Raw genomic sequence first — 18,638 nt, 5'->3', positions numbered from 1 at the left:
GATGTAAATTTAGCAGACTGGAGTGATTCTGTGCGGTGGAAATGGAGACCAAATTACAATAAATTTGAATAGAGAGTAGTTTGGATCTAGATGTATTCCAATGAACTGCTTTATATGACTTGTATATTGATACTTTATGGTCGTGCCAGCCTTTGCTGTATAGAAATGTCATAGAAATTGTCATGAGCTTTACTTGATTTTCCACCTTTTTTCTTTGTCAGAGCTTCTAAAATAGCAGCAGTGAGGCTGTCCAGATCCTTCTTTCCCATTTACCCAATTTTTGGTAATGCTACTGTAAAATAATGAAGCAATTTATCCTTGAACTTGAGCATGGTGCTTCTCCTAATAGGAAGCCTTTGTGTACAATGATGTGTTTTAGAAGTGTGTCCTGTCAAAAGTTTACTTTTGCAGAAGTGGATTGTGCAGGCTTTTTTGTATTACCAAAATATTTACTTGAGTGAGCAATCTTTTGCACCTTCCTTCTTATGCCATGCATGTGATTATTTAAACAGAATATTTGTGTTTCTAACCTTATAATTGATGTATAAAGGAAAGCAAAGAATATGGAAAAATGCATGACAAAAAGATGAAAATTGCATGGGATACATTTGTTTTAGACTTGTTCTTTGTTCATAAGACAACTGTTGGTGTACTCATAGAACATCTATTTTTTAAACAATGAATGAATGGGAAATACAAATAACTGTAGGGGGTGCTGGACTCTTCCCTTTATTTTATTTCTGTGGAGTTGAAGTGCTTGGAAGTCATTAGTGCTAGTATAAGTATATATATCTGATGTATTTCTTGCTGACTCTGCTGCTGGGAAAAGATGTAATGGAATCATTCACGGTGTGGGGCAGGGGGAAGTAAGAAAGAAGTACTGAAGATGATTTCTGCCTTCTTTTGCTCCAGTATCCTGCTTAGAAATTCAGAAAAAAGGCAACAAAATCTTACTTTTTAATTAACTTCTAATTTCTTGGGTATACCTTCTAATGAGACGTGGGTGGAAAAAAATAACTTGCAAGTATTACAAAGATGCCACTTCTTCTGCATGTGCTTTTGTCATCTCTGATTAAGTAGTAGAGGGCAACAGCAACACTGCATTCTCTGAATCAGCATTGCTCCAAAGCCTTACTTTATCTTGCTTCATTTTGCCCATTTTGTTTTTAGGTGTTCCTGTTAAGTGCACAATCCTTATCTGTATTACTTTGCTTAAGAGGTTGCTTGGTATGTACCTCGTGATCAAGTGTCTCCAATCCCAGCCTGAGCTGCAGAACAGTGTTTGTACTGTGATGCACTCTTGCTTAGCATGTAGCAGGTTGTTTGAATTAACTTGTGCTTTTTATGGACACCATTGCCTGGGGTTGTCCCAGTTTACTGCTATCACACTTGTTTCCTGGTGGAAACAGGTGCCACTGTAATAGACTACATAAACCTTTATCTCCATTAATTGAAGGAACTTGCAGCTAAACTCTTGTTTTTTCAAAGCTTTTCTACCTTGCTATTCAGGGAAAGTTAACTTCTTTGAAATCAGAGAATTATTTTTATGTGGTTTTCTTCTAGCTCTGATCAGCCTGTTTGTCTTGGCGCATGGAAAGGACTGAGATGGGCTCCTTGCACCCAAAACCTCTTCCGTTTTTGAGGGGAAAGAATCCAACCATTATCAATTCCATTTTGTGTTCTAAGTTGCTGAATTAGCAGAGAATCTGCAGCTCATATGGGGGCTGTTTCTTACATCTTTTGAGCAATGTCTGCTAGCAGAGAGCAACAGATAGGAAGTGTTTTTCCATGAGGCTGTGTGAGAGTGTCTGTCTCCTACTTACGTGTTGCATAAGAACTAATTGTTGACATTGGACCAAACACATTGATAGTTACATTCTTCCCAGCTCCAGTTATTTTGGGATCTGGGTAACTTTCACCATGAGGGTGTAACAGACAGTTCAACAGACAGCAGTACTGTGGTTTCATCACAATCAGAGGCATTCATCTGACTGTCAGTATTTTAAAAGGCTACAGTTACTGGTTGTATTGAACATTTTCTTGTCTTGGCATCAAGGAATTGATTAAATTATGAGCATGTTCTTGCAGGTTCCAAAAGGAAAAATGTTCATCTGCAAATGTGTGGAGGAGGAGACACTCCAGTTATTTAAGCATAGGTGTTTAGGACCATTTTATGAGCTCAGGTTATTGCAGATATCGTTGGAGGGTAGGCAGATAAAACACACAACCTATAGGAGACCTGTGTTCTGTGATTTCTAACTGGGTGTGGCAGGGGCAGAGCATCTGGAGGAAGGAACTTGTGTTTACGGGGAATTGAGTCAGACCTATAGATTGCTTGCAAATTTTTTGCCTGTTTTTTTTTCCCCCTTTTAATAATATTGGCTCTCTAAAAGAGCAGAAGTGTCTCTCTCATCCAAGTATTCTCAGCATCCTGAATCTAACTGAAAGGAAGGATATATGTGTCCTTGTTTATGTGTCCTTACTCATAGCTGTTCTTCAACAATCTTTAAGAGAATAGAGGCCTGTAAAGTAAAGACTCTGTTTTCCCCAAAATCCTCAAATTGTTCTTTGTCAATACACAAAATTTTCTGTTTTGTTAGTGTCATGGTAACTATGTAAAAGATGTTATGAGTAAATTAAGCTTTTTAGTTCTCTTTCTGAACTTGAAACATTCAAAGAAAAATGAGACATCGTAACTTTATCAGGGAACTTACTGAAATATTTTTACACCATATCAAACCATATTAGCATATTTCCTCTTTTTCCTTCAGAAACCTAGTAATTTCAGAAGTTGTCAGTGCAAGTTGATAAAAGACCCAAACTGAAACAGGGGAAGAAGTTTTAATTCTTATAGGAAAAGTGCTTTTTGGGAAACATGCACAGGAAGCTTGGCTAGGGTGATTGGCTGCTCATCTCTCCCCCAGCTCTTTTCTTTCTGTTTCCACAGTTACTGTAATTTTCGAAAACCATAAACAGACCTCTTCCTGTGTTTATGAAAGGGCTTATAAAGTTAAGATTCATTGTGCTTTACATCTAATTTGTTTGTTGTAGATAGTATAGCCGTGCTTTCAAGGTATTATGCTTCCCTTCAAAAACATGAAGTTCTAAACTTTATTTGGCTCTGAAATGTTTCCTAGAGTTTCTCAAAGTAAATCCTTTCTTGTATTTTCTGGATCATAACCTTGGGGCTGGTCTACTGTTTAGTGTAATAGAAAAGGCAACTGATGGGTATTTTGTTTGGTTGTTCTTTTTCTTGCCCACTTACTGAATGAAAATTGGCACAAGGAAAAGGAATCTTTAAATATCTTAATAACATCTATATTGCTTTTGCAATTCCACTGAGAAAATGTTATGTGTCAAAAGAAGCACACATTTATGTCAAATGTTTTTTCTGCTCAAAGGCCTGCAAGCACTTTATCTGTGTGTTGTAAAATTCAACAGGAAGAAATGGAATATGTTGAACTCCTAGCAGCAGAAAAACACCAGGTTGAAGCCCTTAAGAACATGCAGCACCAAAACAAAAGCCTGTCGATGCTTGATGAAATTCTGGAAGATGTCAGGAAGGCAGCTGATAGATTGGAAGAGGAAATAGAAGAACATGCCTTTGATGACAACAAATCTGTAAGTGATGCTTTAGGTTCAGTGCCTTTATTTATAGTTGGTGTTTGCACTGTATTTCTCTTATGTTTTATAGTTGTTAGGATTTTAGTGATTGTTAAAGAGTGAGCAAACAGGAGTAATTGCTCCTTTTTGCTAGTGATTTCTGTGGTTTTGATTTGAAACCCTGCAGCTGCCACTTTGACAGGGACAAGAGTAGTCTGTCTCACTGATACAGCTCATGAGAGATACAGCATCGCGGGGATGGTGGAGACTGTGATGGTTCAACTTGGCAGGGTATGGAGTTACCATGTTGAGCACTCGCCACTTTTGCATTTTCTTGAGAAAGTTATGGGAGAGCAAGAATCCTTGCAGTGGGTTTTCACAGTCTGGGAAAAGATATCTTGTTCAAACGAAAGACCTGAAATGTGTTTGTGATGGTACTTCCTTCCACATCTGACTTCCTCTGCGTTTTGTACCTTGGTCTGCCTGCACTGATCCTTGTTTTTATGTTGCATCATGGGGCAGTATCCTTCTCCTAAGGCTATGTGTCTCTGGAGCCAGGAATACGTCAGTTTATTCTAGTGTCCAACTTTGCCATCCTCAAACAGACTCCCTAAATTGGCCCTGTTCGCATAAACACGGGTTACAGTTTATTTGGCTTCTGCTCTTGGGAGGTTTTTGTTGATTTCTAGATTGGCTCCCGAGGTGAGCATAGCTCTTGAGTTCCGCTGAGAAGGCAAAACCAGTTTCTCTGTAGCAGAGAGCCAAGCCGCGTGTTGTTTTGTTTGGGTTTTTTTCAGCTTTTTAATTTCGTGTCCAGCCGGTGGGAGCGGCCGTGGCCCGTGGGAGCCGCACCTGGCGGGGCGGGGCGGGGCCGGCGGAGCGCCCTCTGCTGTCCTGCCGGGGTACTGCAGCCTCGCGGCGCCTGGGGCTGGCAGCGCCTCGCTCCCCCGGCATCGCCCTGCTCCTCTGCCCGGAGCTCCCTCCGGGAAAGAAAAGCGCTCAAGTGCAACCTGGAGGAGGGACTGTGTGCTGCTCCATCATTGCAAGGAAAAGGGGAGTTTTAGAACACAGAAGCTTTAATACCCCAATCAATATTCTGATAAAGATGCACAAACTTCTATTAAAATATAGCCAAATAGTGAAGTGTAGCAGGTAAAAATGAAAAAAAAAATCTGCACTACAACCTGCATTTGGAAATTACTGTTCTGAGAAATAAAATCCTGAAAACAACTAGGTACAAACACTTCTTATAACCTCTCCTTCAAATTTACAGGATTATGACCTTTTCTTGACTTGGAATGCAGTCTTTAGTTCAGATTTTTGTGAAATGAATCTGTCTTTGTAATCTCCAATTGGTTTTGTTCAAGGTAAGAAGATGTTACTTTTAAAGAGATGGAAAGATTTTTAGAGAAGAAACCTGCAGTATTTTTAGTTGACATCAACAAGTTCTGTAGAAACTTCAAGCACAGTTAATAGTCTTTCCTTTTTTATGATATGCTTAATTGAACCCCCATTTTTGTTTGTTTGATTGTTTGTTTTCTTTTTCTTAAAGGTAAGAGGTGTGAACTTTGAAGCAGTTTTAAGGGTGGAAGAAGATGAAGCCAACTCCAAAAGAAATGCTTCAAAAAGAGAAGTAGAGGATGACTTAGGTCTTAGTATGCTTATTGATTCTCAGAACAATCAGTATATCCTTACTAAACCCAGAGATTCAACCATTCCTCGTGCTGATCATCATTTCATAAAGGTAATAATTTTAGAGACATTCTTGTCATTCACTTTTGGATTTAGTCCCACTAGTTTGCATGTCAGTAGTACTTGGTTGGAGTGAGTATATTTTCAGCATTTGTCTCTGAAGTTATGCCAGCATTCATGACTCCCCCATCTATGGTGATTCAGCTATGTGTTCCCTGCTCTTAGGTTTGCCTTCACAAGACTCATCATGATGCCATGTGAATCCTCTGTTTTTATTCAGCTTCTCTTGTTGCACCTTTGGCACACTGTCCCTTCTCTCAGACTACAAAGTGTCAAAGCTACTGTTGTGCTTAATAAACCACTTGCATGCTGTCAATAGAGAAAATTTATCTGTTTGTGCCTTGTGATGAAAAAAGAGATCCTGGAAAATACATAGACATGGTAGAGTTTTGATTGTATTTGTGCTTCATATACAATAACTGGAATAGTATTTTTTTAAATTATAAACCCAAAACAGTTCTGTTTCAGTCTTGTTTTATTGCAAGGTGTCATTCCACCCAGAAATTGCCTACTTTCTGTAATATATTTTAAATATTTATAAATTGATTTAAAGTCCCCCAGGTACTTAGGGTCAGTACCTCTGCTTCATCTGAAAAACCGCTGTGCTTACACCTGCAACAGCACTGAGGTTAATTTACAGAAGTTTTGTTTTCTTTTTGTAGGATATGCTCTACATTAAACTTTACAGTGCTGTTTATCTTTGAAAGATAATAGCCTTCAATTTCATCCCAAATGTATGTGTCCTTCATATTAATGCCTTTGTAAATCTTACCTGTTTAGGATATTGTGACAATAGGAATGTTATCTTTGCCATGTGGCTGGCTGTGCACAACGATAGGATTGCCAACCATGTTTGGATATATCATCTGTGGAGTACTCTTAGGACCCTCAGGACTAAATAGTATCAAAGTAAGTGTGCAAGTTACTTCTTGACTGATTTAATTTGTTGAAATCTTTAAAAGTAGTCTTAAAATAATGTGGTATTGCCAACATCAAATGTATTTTAAAAAAATGTATCCCCAAACCTGAACCTTTACAAGAGGAGGACTTCACATTTTATATCTTTGAATCATTTTGTATTCAATCTTGTTTTCTCCTGTAAAATTATGACAGTTGTTGAAAGTGAAAATTGAAGGTTGTTTGTTGTGGAAGTTTTATGTCAGTTTTTTCTTTCTTTCTTTCTTTTTGATTTTAATCATAAAGCATCACAATTATTTAAATGACATAAAATATACAGAAACTTGCAAAAAGTTAATGGGGGGAAGCATTTAAAACAAATAATTCCCCAAGGAACATAGCTTGGCTTTCTAGTAGTGCTTTCATCCATCCTAGTCCCCCTATTCCTTTCCCAGTACCCTCCCCACATTCCTGAAGTCTTTTGAACCTTTTTAGCTCCATCACGTGTACCCTGATTACTGACTCCTGCGAAACCATGAGCTGTGGTTGGCTGGACATGTTTTGATTAGTGCTCTGGTGTGCATTAACAGATTGTTTAGCCAGCAGGCAAAACAGAACACATGCTAAGGCTGCACAGTAATGTCTGCTGAAGTTGCATGTGTTTATTGCACTGATATCCATAGAACCACTTGGAACTTACTGTCTTTGTAACATCTGCTCCTACGTGGGCTTCTGCTGAAAATGTTTGTTGGGCTCAAAAGTAGGGATTAGTAGAAATTGTAGGATTTTGTTGGTCTTGTACTGGAAGAGATTAAATAATCTCGGCCTCAGTGTTGTACATAATTTCTGGGTTGAGAATGTCTGGAAAGTTTGACCACTTAGACTGAAAAACAAGTTTGTAAGATTGGCATGAGCAAGAGACCCAACAAGAATTTTCAAGAGACTTGCATTGAGGATGATGATGTGGTCAGAACAGATATGAGAGAAGTTTCTTTAGGACAGTTTGAGTGACCTGCCTTTTTCTTGTGGAGCTGTCATTAAACATTATTTACCTGAATAATGCTCATGTTGACTGGATCTCTAGTGTTTGGTCTTCTTGTCCATTTCCTAAAAAAGTTGAATGTCCAAGGAAGTGAGAAGGCAGGCAGATTCTAATCTGGCAGAAAAGATGGTTTTCGTCCTCACTTCTGTAATTGATTATAAACCTTGTTTTCTTCTACTCTGGCCTGTAAATACACAGGAAAAAAAATACTAGAGTTTTGAATTCAATCAACTGCCTGTACACTTCAGTGCTGACCAAAAGGTAAAGCATATTGTTAGGGGTGTTGTCCAAATGCCTCTGAAACACTGGCAAGCTTGGGGCATCAATCAGCTCTTTAGGAAGCCTGTTCCAGGGTTTGACCACCCTCTCAGTAAAGAAATGCTTCCTAATGTCCAGTCTGAACCTCTCCTGGGGCAGCTTTGAACCATTCCCACTCATCCTGTCAGCACTTCCCTCTCCACTTTCCCTCCTCAGGAAGCTCTAGAGAATGATGGGGTTGCCCCTCATCCTGCTTTTCTCCAAGCTAGGCAAACCCAGAGTCCTTAGCTGTTCCTCACAGGACGTTCCTTCCAGCCTTCCACCAGCTTTGTCGTCTTCTGGGTGCATGCAAGGACTTTCGCGTCCTCCTTCATGGTGGGGCCCAGAACTGCACACAGTTCACACACCTCACACCTGTGAGGCCTGAGACCATTCACCACTGAATACAGCAAGATAATTTTGAGTGACTGGTGATGCTCTGATGCACCCCAGGATGGGGTTTGCCCTCTGGTGTCTCACACTGAGCCTGCTGTCCGCCAGCACCCCCAGATCCTTTTCCGCAGGGCTACTCTTCAGCCACTCCTCTCCTATCCATACTTGTGCCTGGCATTACCCCATCCTAGGGGGATCAGAATCCAGCATTTTGAATTGTTAAATAATTTCCTCCCATTAATCATTGCCTAGTACTCCAGTGTACCTATATCCTTCTGCAAGGCATCGTGTCCCTCAAAAGCGTCAACAGCACTCCCAGTCTGTTACCACCAGCAAATTTGGGAGTGGTGTGTTCACCTCTTCCATTCTGATCATTGATACATGTATGTATCTATTGAATAGTACTGGCCCCACACCTGAACCCTGAGGGTATACCAGTTGCCAGCCAGAAAGTATCCCCATTTTTCTGTTGTGATGAGGAAGACAACCACTTTTCTTGCTGTTGGATCTGTACACTGTAGCACAAAGGCTGATAATTGTGGTGATCTGAGAAATGGATGCGTGGAGCCTGTAGGATGGAGAACAGAACAGCAACTACACTCTAGCAGAATACAATACACCAATAAAATAACTAGCAAGAAGTAGCTTCGGGATTGCAAGCCTTGGAGATTTAATAGTACACGCATAAAACATAACCTATTTTTTTCAACCAGCAAGTAAGCTTTCTGTTAAGGAAACTTCCCCGTCTGTCCACTGAGAAGGCTCTCTGCCTTCTTCACCTTTGTGCCCTTGGTTATCCCAAAGGTTGGTAGTTCACTGACACATGTTGCAGGCTCCCAACTCTCAGCCTGCAGCTTGCCAGCCAAGTTACCCTGGATCAGATGTAATTCCTCAACACTTACCAAGATCAATGCACATGTGAACATTGGGTCACCAGCACTCTTCCACCAGATTATCACCTACTATCAGTCAGGTGATGGGAAAATAATTGCACTCCAAAGGTGCTCTGGGAACTTGTGATACATGAGCAGCAAGTGAACTACCTGTGGAAACATAAGAGAATCAATTTGTTTTGTAGTGTACTTATATAATTTTGTATTATAAGTCCACTTCTGTGCCCTGATTTTTATTTTTCCCCCCCTAAGTCTATTGTACAGGTGGAGACGTTGGGAGAATTTGGTGTATTCTTCACTCTCTTTCTAGTTGGTCTAGAATTTTCTCCTGAAAGATTAAGAAAGGTATGTTTTTATAATATCTCTGTGTTGTGGGATTTAATTGCTAATTCTTGGAACTGCAGATTTCAGTTATATTTTAGATTTTTACACACTTCCTACAATACACTGGTGTAGCTTTGTACATTTTTGAAAAGACAAATGTGACATGTGTTTCTGCACTTTGGAAAGAACAGAATGAATTATTTATTCAACGTCTCAAAAAACCCTACATTTACTCCCTATTTTAGTAAAACAGTTTGATTACTAGAAAAATCTCTCACAGTTTGACAGTCCATCTCTGCTTTATTTTAACATGCGGTAATGTGCAGTTGCTGCTATGGAGTGTCAGTGATGTTTGCCATTCCTCTTATAAAAAACCCAGAAAGTTTAAGAACTGCATACTGAATTGATAATACATACTCTACTGGCTAATAAAATGATTAAGCAAGTATGTTAACACAATCTGAAATATTAAATTATACGGCCATCAGAATTCAGCAAAAGCTTCAAGTTTCTTTTGGTTTTAATTTGTAAAGAAAAAGTTATAAATCAGCTAGAATTTTAATAGTGGAAAGTATGGCTACAAATATGTGAAGACTGTAGATATGTAAAGAATTTCACTGTGATCTGTTCCCAAACTGATGGTTGTGAGTTTGATACTAGAAAAACTTTAATTGGAATGTGTTGCAATTTATGACCATTTAGCTTAATCTCCTATTTCTAGTCCTTCTGAAGTTTAAGATAAAAATCAGTAATTCAAGGGTTCCTAAACTGTAGTAAGTAAATTTCTGCTTCGAAATTGCTTGTGCAGGTTACTTGTGCAGTTTGGAGCAGGTTACTGGTATTGGTGACTGCCTTTGCCACACCCATTTTTTCCTCATCTTAGAATTGCATCAGATAACTGGTCTTTTATTTGATCATTTTAGTGTATTTCAACCCATACTGGACCATTTGACCATTAATTTGTCCATGAGCTTTGGGAAATTCACCTGGTTTCTGGTATGGAGTCTTTTGCGGTAGAATATCTCATTGGGAGTTTTAGGTGATACAGTGTGACAGTCCATTACTCTTCCCCAGTACTAGAGCCCCAAATCACACATCTTTAAAATGCTTATTTGTAATGAAAAACATTGTAATTGATCAGTGAGAAAAGTGTCATAAAAACTTTGTTTTCTTCCCAAGGTATGGAAAATCTCTTTGCAAGGGCCCTGCTACATGACAGTTCTGATGATTGCCTTTGGTTTACTATGGGGGCACTTGCTCCAAATTAGACCAACACAGAGTGTCTTCATTTCCACTTGTTTGTCTTTGTCAAGCACACCACTGGTGTCCAGATTTCTTGCAGGTAGTGTTCGAGGAGATAAAGAAGGTAAATGTGACTTTAAATATGGACTACTGTAGTATCTAATAAAATTTAAAAGACGTTGAGTTTGTAATGTTATAAGAGAAGCCAGTTAAAAACTCAAAACAAAACCTGCTCTTAAGCCTGGTTTGCAATCATCCTTGTTTAATGCTGGCCAGTGTTGTGAGTATTCTCGCTAGGAAATGTACTTGATTTGTACATAGCCAGTCCTCTTTGGGCAAAGACAGTGTAGTACAACCAGTGCTCTCCATTGAGAACTGACTTTACCGAGTGTCTCGAATCCTTGAACTTTTTAGGAGGTTACCAGATTAGCTCTCTTCTACCTGTCATCAGGGCAGAAAGGCTAATTGTAAAAATTCACATCCTTCTTCAGGAAACAGAAACCCGTCCAGATGGTCTTTCATAGCTAACAGCTCTTCAAATAAGGACCTTCAAGGGCCATATTTCTAGCTTCTCAAATACTTCTAAATGTTTCCTTTTGGAAGTTTTGACATGGTGCTTTCTTCCACTTAAATCTCCCTCATACAAATTGTGTTAAAGTACTCCTCACCCTCTAGAATATTCATTCTAATGCCAAAATTCAAGGTGTGTGTTTTACACATGCTGGCTCAAATGTGTGTCTTCAGAATAAAGCCTGTATACTCTCAGTAGAGGGATTTCACTAAATGCTCTAGTAACTAAATTTCATTTCACTAAATTTAACTAGGGCTTAACTGCTAAGCAAAGTAGATGTTTTTATTGTGTAACAGAAGTTTCATATAAATATTTTGTTTGTATTTTATTATGTCTTACAGAAACATTTTAATTTACCTACTAGTGGGGAAAAATGTCCTTAGACTACTTTAAATGACCTTCAGCCCATTAAGAGCTATATTTGGTTTCCTTTTGATTAAGCCTTTTCTAGATTTCTGAGTGTTTGCAAGCATTCTTAGTTTCTGATGGCTGTTTCCATAACCTCTGTGCTGGTGTACAGGAGATATTGACTACAGCAGTGTACTGCTTGGCATGTTGGTGATGCAGGATGTGCAGCTTGGTTTATTTATAGCTGTCATGCCTACACTTATTCAAGCAGGAGTGAGCACATATTCCAGGTAAGAAAAATCATTGTATGGATCTTTCCCCTGCCTCTTGCAATTAGTATCTAGATTGCCAATGTGAATGTGAAAGCACAACAGTTAATGTCAGTTCCATGGAAAATAGGCACTCTATTCAGTGAGATTTCCTTTACTGTTGCTACTTGTTGTGAAGTAGAAACCTGTAGTAGTCATACCAGGAGTAGTTGTATAAAATAATCTCTTTGCTGCTTTAGTCCTGTGTGGTAATTAAACTTTTTAGTGAAAAGTTTGTTACTGTAAAAAAATAAGTTCATTTCTTCACTTACTTTATTCCTGCAGGTCATGTTTTTGTCAAAGACTAAGTGATAGTATTATTGTGCCTAATGGCTTACCTTGGAGATAGTCAATGAAAATCTTTCTGAGTCAACATGGAAGTCAATTTTAGACTGTAAAAGAGGTTTCTAGGCACTCTGCAGATTTAATCTTGTTTACTAATATATATAAGTACCTTCCTGTAGCTATTCAGTTTTGAGCATTTAAGGAATTAGGTATTTTCATTTACAGGGAACTGGTTGGCCGGTATGAGAGCACTTGAAAGAAACTTTTTGTTTGTTCTTCTCTTCCAGCATTTTCAAGGAAATTCTGAGAATACTGATACTGATTGGCCAAATTCTGTTTTCTCTGGCTGCTGTTTTTCTTCTATGTCTTGTTATAAAGACTTATCTCATAGGACCGTATTACCGCAAGTTGCACACAGAAAGCAAAGGGAATAAAGAAATCCTCATTCTAGGAATAACTGCATTCACCTTCCTTATGTTAACGGTAATCTTTTAAATTGATAAAACATTTTAATACGTGTGGTAGTTTACTTCATCAGTATCACAAAAGCCATCACACTTAGTGTTATTGAATATACATGTGCCTCTGTAATGATTTGGTTTTAAATTGTTTTAAAACAGCCCCCAAATGTGCAGATGATTCCTGCATTATAGCACAGATGAGTAAGAAGAGGTACAATTTGTGAGTCAGCTGAAATTCTGGTGTTAGCTTTTAATACAGATAGTTTAGGAATCATGATCTGAGTTTTAATTGTGGGGTACTTATTGCATTTGAAAATCATTCAAATGATTTTGAGATACTGATAATGACATTTGTGACATTTGCTTGCAAGTTTCTTCTCAACAGCAAATTCTCAACAATAAAATAATTTTCTTTTTGTGTGAGAGATAAATTTTGGGACGAAGTTAAGAAAGTAGAGAAGTGCCTTAAGGTTTATAGATTTTGATTGACTCTATTGAATGTAGTTCATTTTCCCCTGAATTCTCCATTTTTGTTTCTATCTCACATTTCAGCCTTCTGAAAAACTATACTGCTGGAGAGCAGAATGTGACAGTTGCTTGATAATGTTGTGGGTTTAACACTCCGTTATCCTGAATGTGCAGATTGTTACATCCCCCAAGAATAATTAAACCATAAAGTTCCTGTGCCTGTTTTCTAGGGGTATTTGGTTGGTTACGACAGGCCAACAGGAAAAGCTGACCATCTTCAGGAAGAAGGTTAAAAAGAAGTTAGTGAGACCATAGCTTTAGTTAGTGACTGTGTAAGTTAAAAATGCCATTGCTCTAAACAGCTGTTCATATTTCAAATGTGTCCTCTAATAAGATAAACAAAACTGGTTTCACCTTTTTACTTTCTAACAAGCAAACATTACACCTGTAGAACAACTTTAATAAAAAACAGCAAAGAAACCACTGAAGTTGTGTAAAATATTATGGTATCTAGAAGCAATTTTATTTTTAACTAAAACCATGGCCTACATAGAATTGAGCTTCTTGTACCCAAATTGCATTTCAAATATACAAGGAGTTTGTCTACGTGACTTCACACAATACATGTGTGTACACAAATATGGGGGGAGAATATGTTTGAGTTTGTTGGATCTGTACTGCAAACCCAGAAGGCTTCTTCAGTGTTTTCAAAATTCTTCCCTTTTAAAGTTGATGAATAATTTATCAAAGGGAATGGCACGAAGGATACTGTGGGTAGCTTCGGGGAACCAGTTGAGATGCTTGATATTTGCTGACACTTACAGATTCATTAGAGTAATGGTACGAGTTTGAATACACACTCACACCAAAAAAAAAAGTAAAAAAGTGTTTGCTTGTTGAGTTGAATAGGTGAACAAATCTTCTGGAAAACCGATCTTAATTAATATAGATGCTGTACTTTGTCAAGAGTACAAATGTAGGATGAGTGATTGCAATCTAAGCTGAAAACAAGTTGCATATCTTTGGGTGCCAGGTAGGAAAACAATTACACTGAAAAACCTTTTGAATCTGTAGAGGAGCAATAAGAGAGAGTCTATTTTAGCATTCTTAACCAAAGACAGCTCTGTGGTACCATTTGGGAAATTTGAGATACATTTTTAAATGAAATTATTTAACTCGCTGTCTAGCACTGTGAGTTACTCTGCAGGACATGTCCTTTCCAATACACAAAAAAGAGACTAGGAATGACAGGGCATTCCTGCCTCATGCATATAGTTAGTTATTACATGCTTCAGTGTTGGCTGGGTTTCTGGGGTCCAGCTAAGCTTTTTCTGTATTTGGATTAATGTGTAACACCAGCACGTGTAACGCTCATTATATATAGACTTGATTTATTTTGCTTGGTTCCTGCATTTGAAAAATCTCAGATGATTAATTAAAGAATTGCCATTTTCCTGCCAATAAGGGTAAATTCTGTATAGGAGAACAACAGGGAAGATGAGACAGAAGAGGTTCCTATACTGCAATGCTAGTAAGCAATTTTCATATAAGGATTATCATGTCAGTTGAGGACCTTCGAGTATGGTTGTGACTTTTGAGCATTTCTGAATCTGAGTTACTTGGATAACACTGCAGCTTGGTACACCTGCAGATATTTTAGTAAGACTGGGAGCTTAAGATACCCTTTCTCTTTCCAGTATTCTCAGAAATAATTGAACTTCACTTCCCTTTTGTCCTTCAGCTAGTTAGGCAGGTCAGGTCTGGGAGGTGGGGATTGTGTCAAGTGCCAATCCTGTCATAGATGACACTGAGACAGAGTTGTGGATCTTTGATTCATGTACCTTGTCTTCGGTAACAAAGGTTCAGTAGATCATTATTGTACTTTCAGCAGCATCTCCTTTTCAAGCTCTGAGTTATGCAGATAGGGATTAGTTATTTATTTTGTTTGTTTGTTTGTTTGAGTTGGTGAACTGTTCTCCTGAATTGCAACATAAGGAATAAATTAAACATACGGTTTTAAACGTGACCATTCAGGATCAATGGCCAAACTGGTAGTTTTAAGTCAAGGTATTTACCAGGATGAGCTGAAGAATATGTCAGACTGAGCATTCACTGCTGTAGTGTTGCTTTTTGTTGTTCTGTATGTACGGAAACATTACAAAGAAAATTGTTTTAAACACTGTCCTGATAATGAAGTGTTGTATTGGAAACCTGCAGGACCACAGTAGTCAGTTTTATCATTTTTTAAAACTGAAATTGTGGAATGTTATAAGGGAAATGGAAAAATATAAAACTGACCTGACAGGAAGGACAGCAGATGCATTTACATGTTTGTAGAACTGTGCATACACGTGGGGGAAAAGTGGTTTCTAGTTTCACTGCTTGATGGTTGACCTGGGATGGTGGCAGCAAGTGGAGGCAAATTGCCAGTTTGCTTTATATACTGAAAAGAAAATACGGTGATGTTATTGCAGTACTTCACATATGCAAATGTATTGAGGTTTTTCTGCAGTGTCTTATGGATGTCATTACTAGTATTAGAATATCATTCTTTGTTTACTAGAAGTACTTCTCAATGGTTTATAACCTGATTATGAACTCTTTTCTATCAATTAAGAAGATTAAGAACTGTAATGTCAAATATTTTAGTTAATAATTTCATAAAATACAGTTGAGATAGAGTTTTTGCAACGTTCACTTAAAATTGTTTCAATTTATGTTACAGCTTTGCTTTCTTGAAATGCAAGCTTCACCTCTTTACTCTTGAGCAGATTTAAGTTACTAAAGCCTGAAATTCTAATACCTTTATTTCCACCAAAATTTTATTTAATTTTAGTGGCTTACCATATTCATTAAGCTTCTGTGAGGACTAAAGAGTGGCAATAAGATAGACATCATTAGAGAATATAAGCAAAACAACTGCTGAACAGATGGTTGAGATTCACCCAGAACATGCTATAGCAGTAATGTTTATTTCTTGATTTATTGATGTGATAGAACATTTGAACATAAAAATCCAATATTCTTGTGAAAGCAAAGCAATCCTTTCCGAATTGGAGTGAAATGGGACCCTTGAATACAACTGAAAACTAAGTTGTGCTGAGAAAAACATGCGAATTGACAAAATTTTTCATGTAATTTTGACTGAAAAAGTTTTCTGTAAACCTAGGAGTTGAGAAGAGAACAGTGCAAAGCCCAGGGGTTAGTAATGGCTAAAGTCCTGTTTGGTAAAAGCTGAACGTTAGAAGTAATGCAAGCAGGGAGGGAATACTAAATGCTCAATGCTTTCCAGGTTTTGCTTATGTAAAAAACTCTGCTGTGAATGCCTTCCTGCCAGCCAAATGAGTCCTCTCCAGTATATGTATGCACATATACATTACATATGCACATATACATGCCCATACATTATGTAGCATACATTTTTATGATGTTACATTTTTAGCTGAGGAAATGTGTCCATTTGTAGGTAATACTATGGGACAACTGGCAACCAAGATGAGAATTGTAAAAGGAATTTCTGAGTAAAGCTACATATAAAAGGTTGGACTCCTATGATTTCAAAGGTCTTTTCCAACCTAGTTGATTCTGTTTATGTGAAGAGCAAATTGGAGGAGGGGAGAGAGTGTTAAGAAGATGATGTAATTTTTGGTTCTTTTCTTGCTGTCTGATACACTTCACACTTTCCTGCATGTAGAGTGACCCATGGATTTTGTAGAGCTGAAGCTGTGTAGTACCCAGACACTAGACAAAAAATAGTAAAACATCCCTATTTTTTTACCAGGCCCCTAGGCTCATGCTTGGCTTGCCATAAACTGCAGGAGTGTGATCCAGTTTTTATGCTGTGGGACCAAATTCCCAGTTAGACATACAGTTTGCTCCAGTTATGTCTGATGCTTTCTGAACAAACATATTTCTTTCACACTCAAGTTGCTCCTTGCTTGAAGTAACAGTGCAGTATCATGCAGTTCTGGTCCAAGATAACGCTGCATCTCTTCCTTTATTGTAACCTAATCCTGTCCAAGGGAATGTTTAAAATATTAGCTATAAAAGTTTTGATGTGGAGCTCTGTTGCAGCTGATGGCACTTAAGTGTGGGAAGATTATAGCTGGGTAGTAAAAACAATTCCAACTTTATTTGACTAGGTTATACTGGATCTTAATCATCCACAAGAGGCTGTGACTTCTAAAACAGCTAATGTATGATTGAGAAGAACTTAACTGTTTCCTATTCATAACTGTTTCCTTAATTTTATTAATCTCTTGGTGTTTTTAAAATCATTCATGTATATATCGGCTTCTTCCCTCTTACAATTTCAAATGGTTCTAAAAAGCACTGAAATTCCTTTTGTTTTAAAATGGGAATAACATTATGTTGTTTGCTTTGCATGATCAGCAACTAATTATATTAGTTGACAAAAACAATTTATTATCTTAAATATCTTGCAATAAATTACAGAGTGTTATCACAAATACAATTATGTGATGAACATTCAGACATTATTACTTCAATATACAAAGCTCTTGGGATTATTTTTAGGTGGCATCTTATGCATGGTGTGGAGACTTGTTTATTGTGTTTTTTGCACTCCTCCATTAGTTTAATGTTGCCTGAGATTTTGTTTAATATCTTACAGTAAAACATCATTCAAGATACGATGAATGGTGTCCATAATTGTACTATAGTGTATTCTTGCTTAATCTAAATTAGAATAAAAATAAGTTCTATTAGTTTTCTAAGTTCTTTATTCTAAGAATAAAAATAGGTTCTATTAATATTAATAACATTGTCCTTTCTCAGCAAGATGACCACGTACAGCTGTGTGATTGTGAGGTTATTATTTTCAAACATACTCTATACTATACCATACATTAGAAGTGCAGTTTGCTTTTTTTTTCTTTTAGTGTTCCAAGCATTGCCTTAAGCAGTTGCTTTGTGTTTTGTTTAGTCTCTTTACATGTGTTTCATCTCTTCTTCTATTACTGCATTAAAATACTAAAAAAGAATGAAGCAGTCTGAATTCTTTCAGGCAGTCATTGTGCTTCATTTCAGCAGTTTACTTCGCACACTTAAATGAATTCCTATTCAGTAAAGCACACGGGCACATTTACAGACCAAATTTACAATAATAAAACATAATTTATGCCAGGGACTTCTGCTAGATTGAGACTCTTCTCCCAGATACAAGCTTAGATTTCCATTTTCCCCTCTTATTTGACAGCTGGAAAATACCTTATTTTTACTGCTTTATTTCACAGCCTCAGTGTATTGTGTAATCCTGACTCCAAAGCTGTCATAGTCTCTCTCTGACTTGTGAAATCATATTCTCTCCTTAAGGGTCACACAAGGCATTGCAATGTAGATTAAAAATTTATTTTTGCTTTTGTGGAAAAGGAGGTAACATAAAGGGAGAAGCTAGATTTGTGAGTCTTCTGTATAAATACAATACTGCAGAACACTGAATTCTGTTTGTTGTTGAATTTGCATAAAGACATAGTAATTTCCTGCATTTGGTATAATGTAAAGTTTTATAGTTTTGCTGTGAAATGGTATATAAAGTCACTCAGCAATAGATTCTCTGTTATTCCTTAACAGGTCACAGAGCTGTTGGATGTTTCAATGGAGCTGGGATGCTTCTTAGCCGGAGCTCTGATCTCTTCTCAGGGTCACATGGTTACTGAGGAGATTATGTGCTGTATTGAACCAATACGTGACTTTCTTGCCATCATTTTCTTTGCATCCATAGGTAACTTTCAA

General features: G+C 37.6%; 1 protein-coding gene across 1 annotated transcript in view; it reads left to right on the top strand.

Annotated features, from left to right (window-relative positions):
• TMCO3 (transmembrane and coiled-coil domains 3) overlaps positions 1–18,638 on the top strand; it is a 32,672-nt gene that overhangs the window by 4,261 nt on the left and 9,773 nt on the right. The window contains exons 3-10 of the mRNA XM_033052079.1: positions 3,442–3,621; positions 5,156–5,347; positions 6,136–6,264; positions 9,130–9,222; positions 10,381–10,567; positions 11,535–11,652; positions 12,243–12,438; positions 18,477–18,627. Of these exons, the coding sequence (XP_032907970.1) occupies positions 3,442–3,621; positions 5,156–5,347; positions 6,136–6,264; positions 9,130–9,222; positions 10,381–10,567; positions 11,535–11,652; positions 12,243–12,438; positions 18,477–18,627 (1,246 nt within the window). The remainder of the gene's footprint in view (positions 1–3,441; positions 3,622–5,155; positions 5,348–6,135; positions 6,265–9,129; positions 9,223–10,380; positions 10,568–11,534; positions 11,653–12,242; positions 12,439–18,476; positions 18,628–18,638) is intronic.

This window comes from Catharus ustulatus, chromosome 2 (genome assembly GCF_009819885.2).
Source record: "Catharus ustulatus isolate bCatUst1 chromosome 2, bCatUst1.pri.v2, whole genome shotgun sequence".
In the NCBI taxonomy this organism is placed as follows: domain Eukaryota; kingdom Metazoa; phylum Chordata; class Aves; order Passeriformes; family Turdidae; genus Catharus; species Catharus ustulatus.
This window is presented reverse-complemented; position numbering and strand designations above follow the sequence as displayed.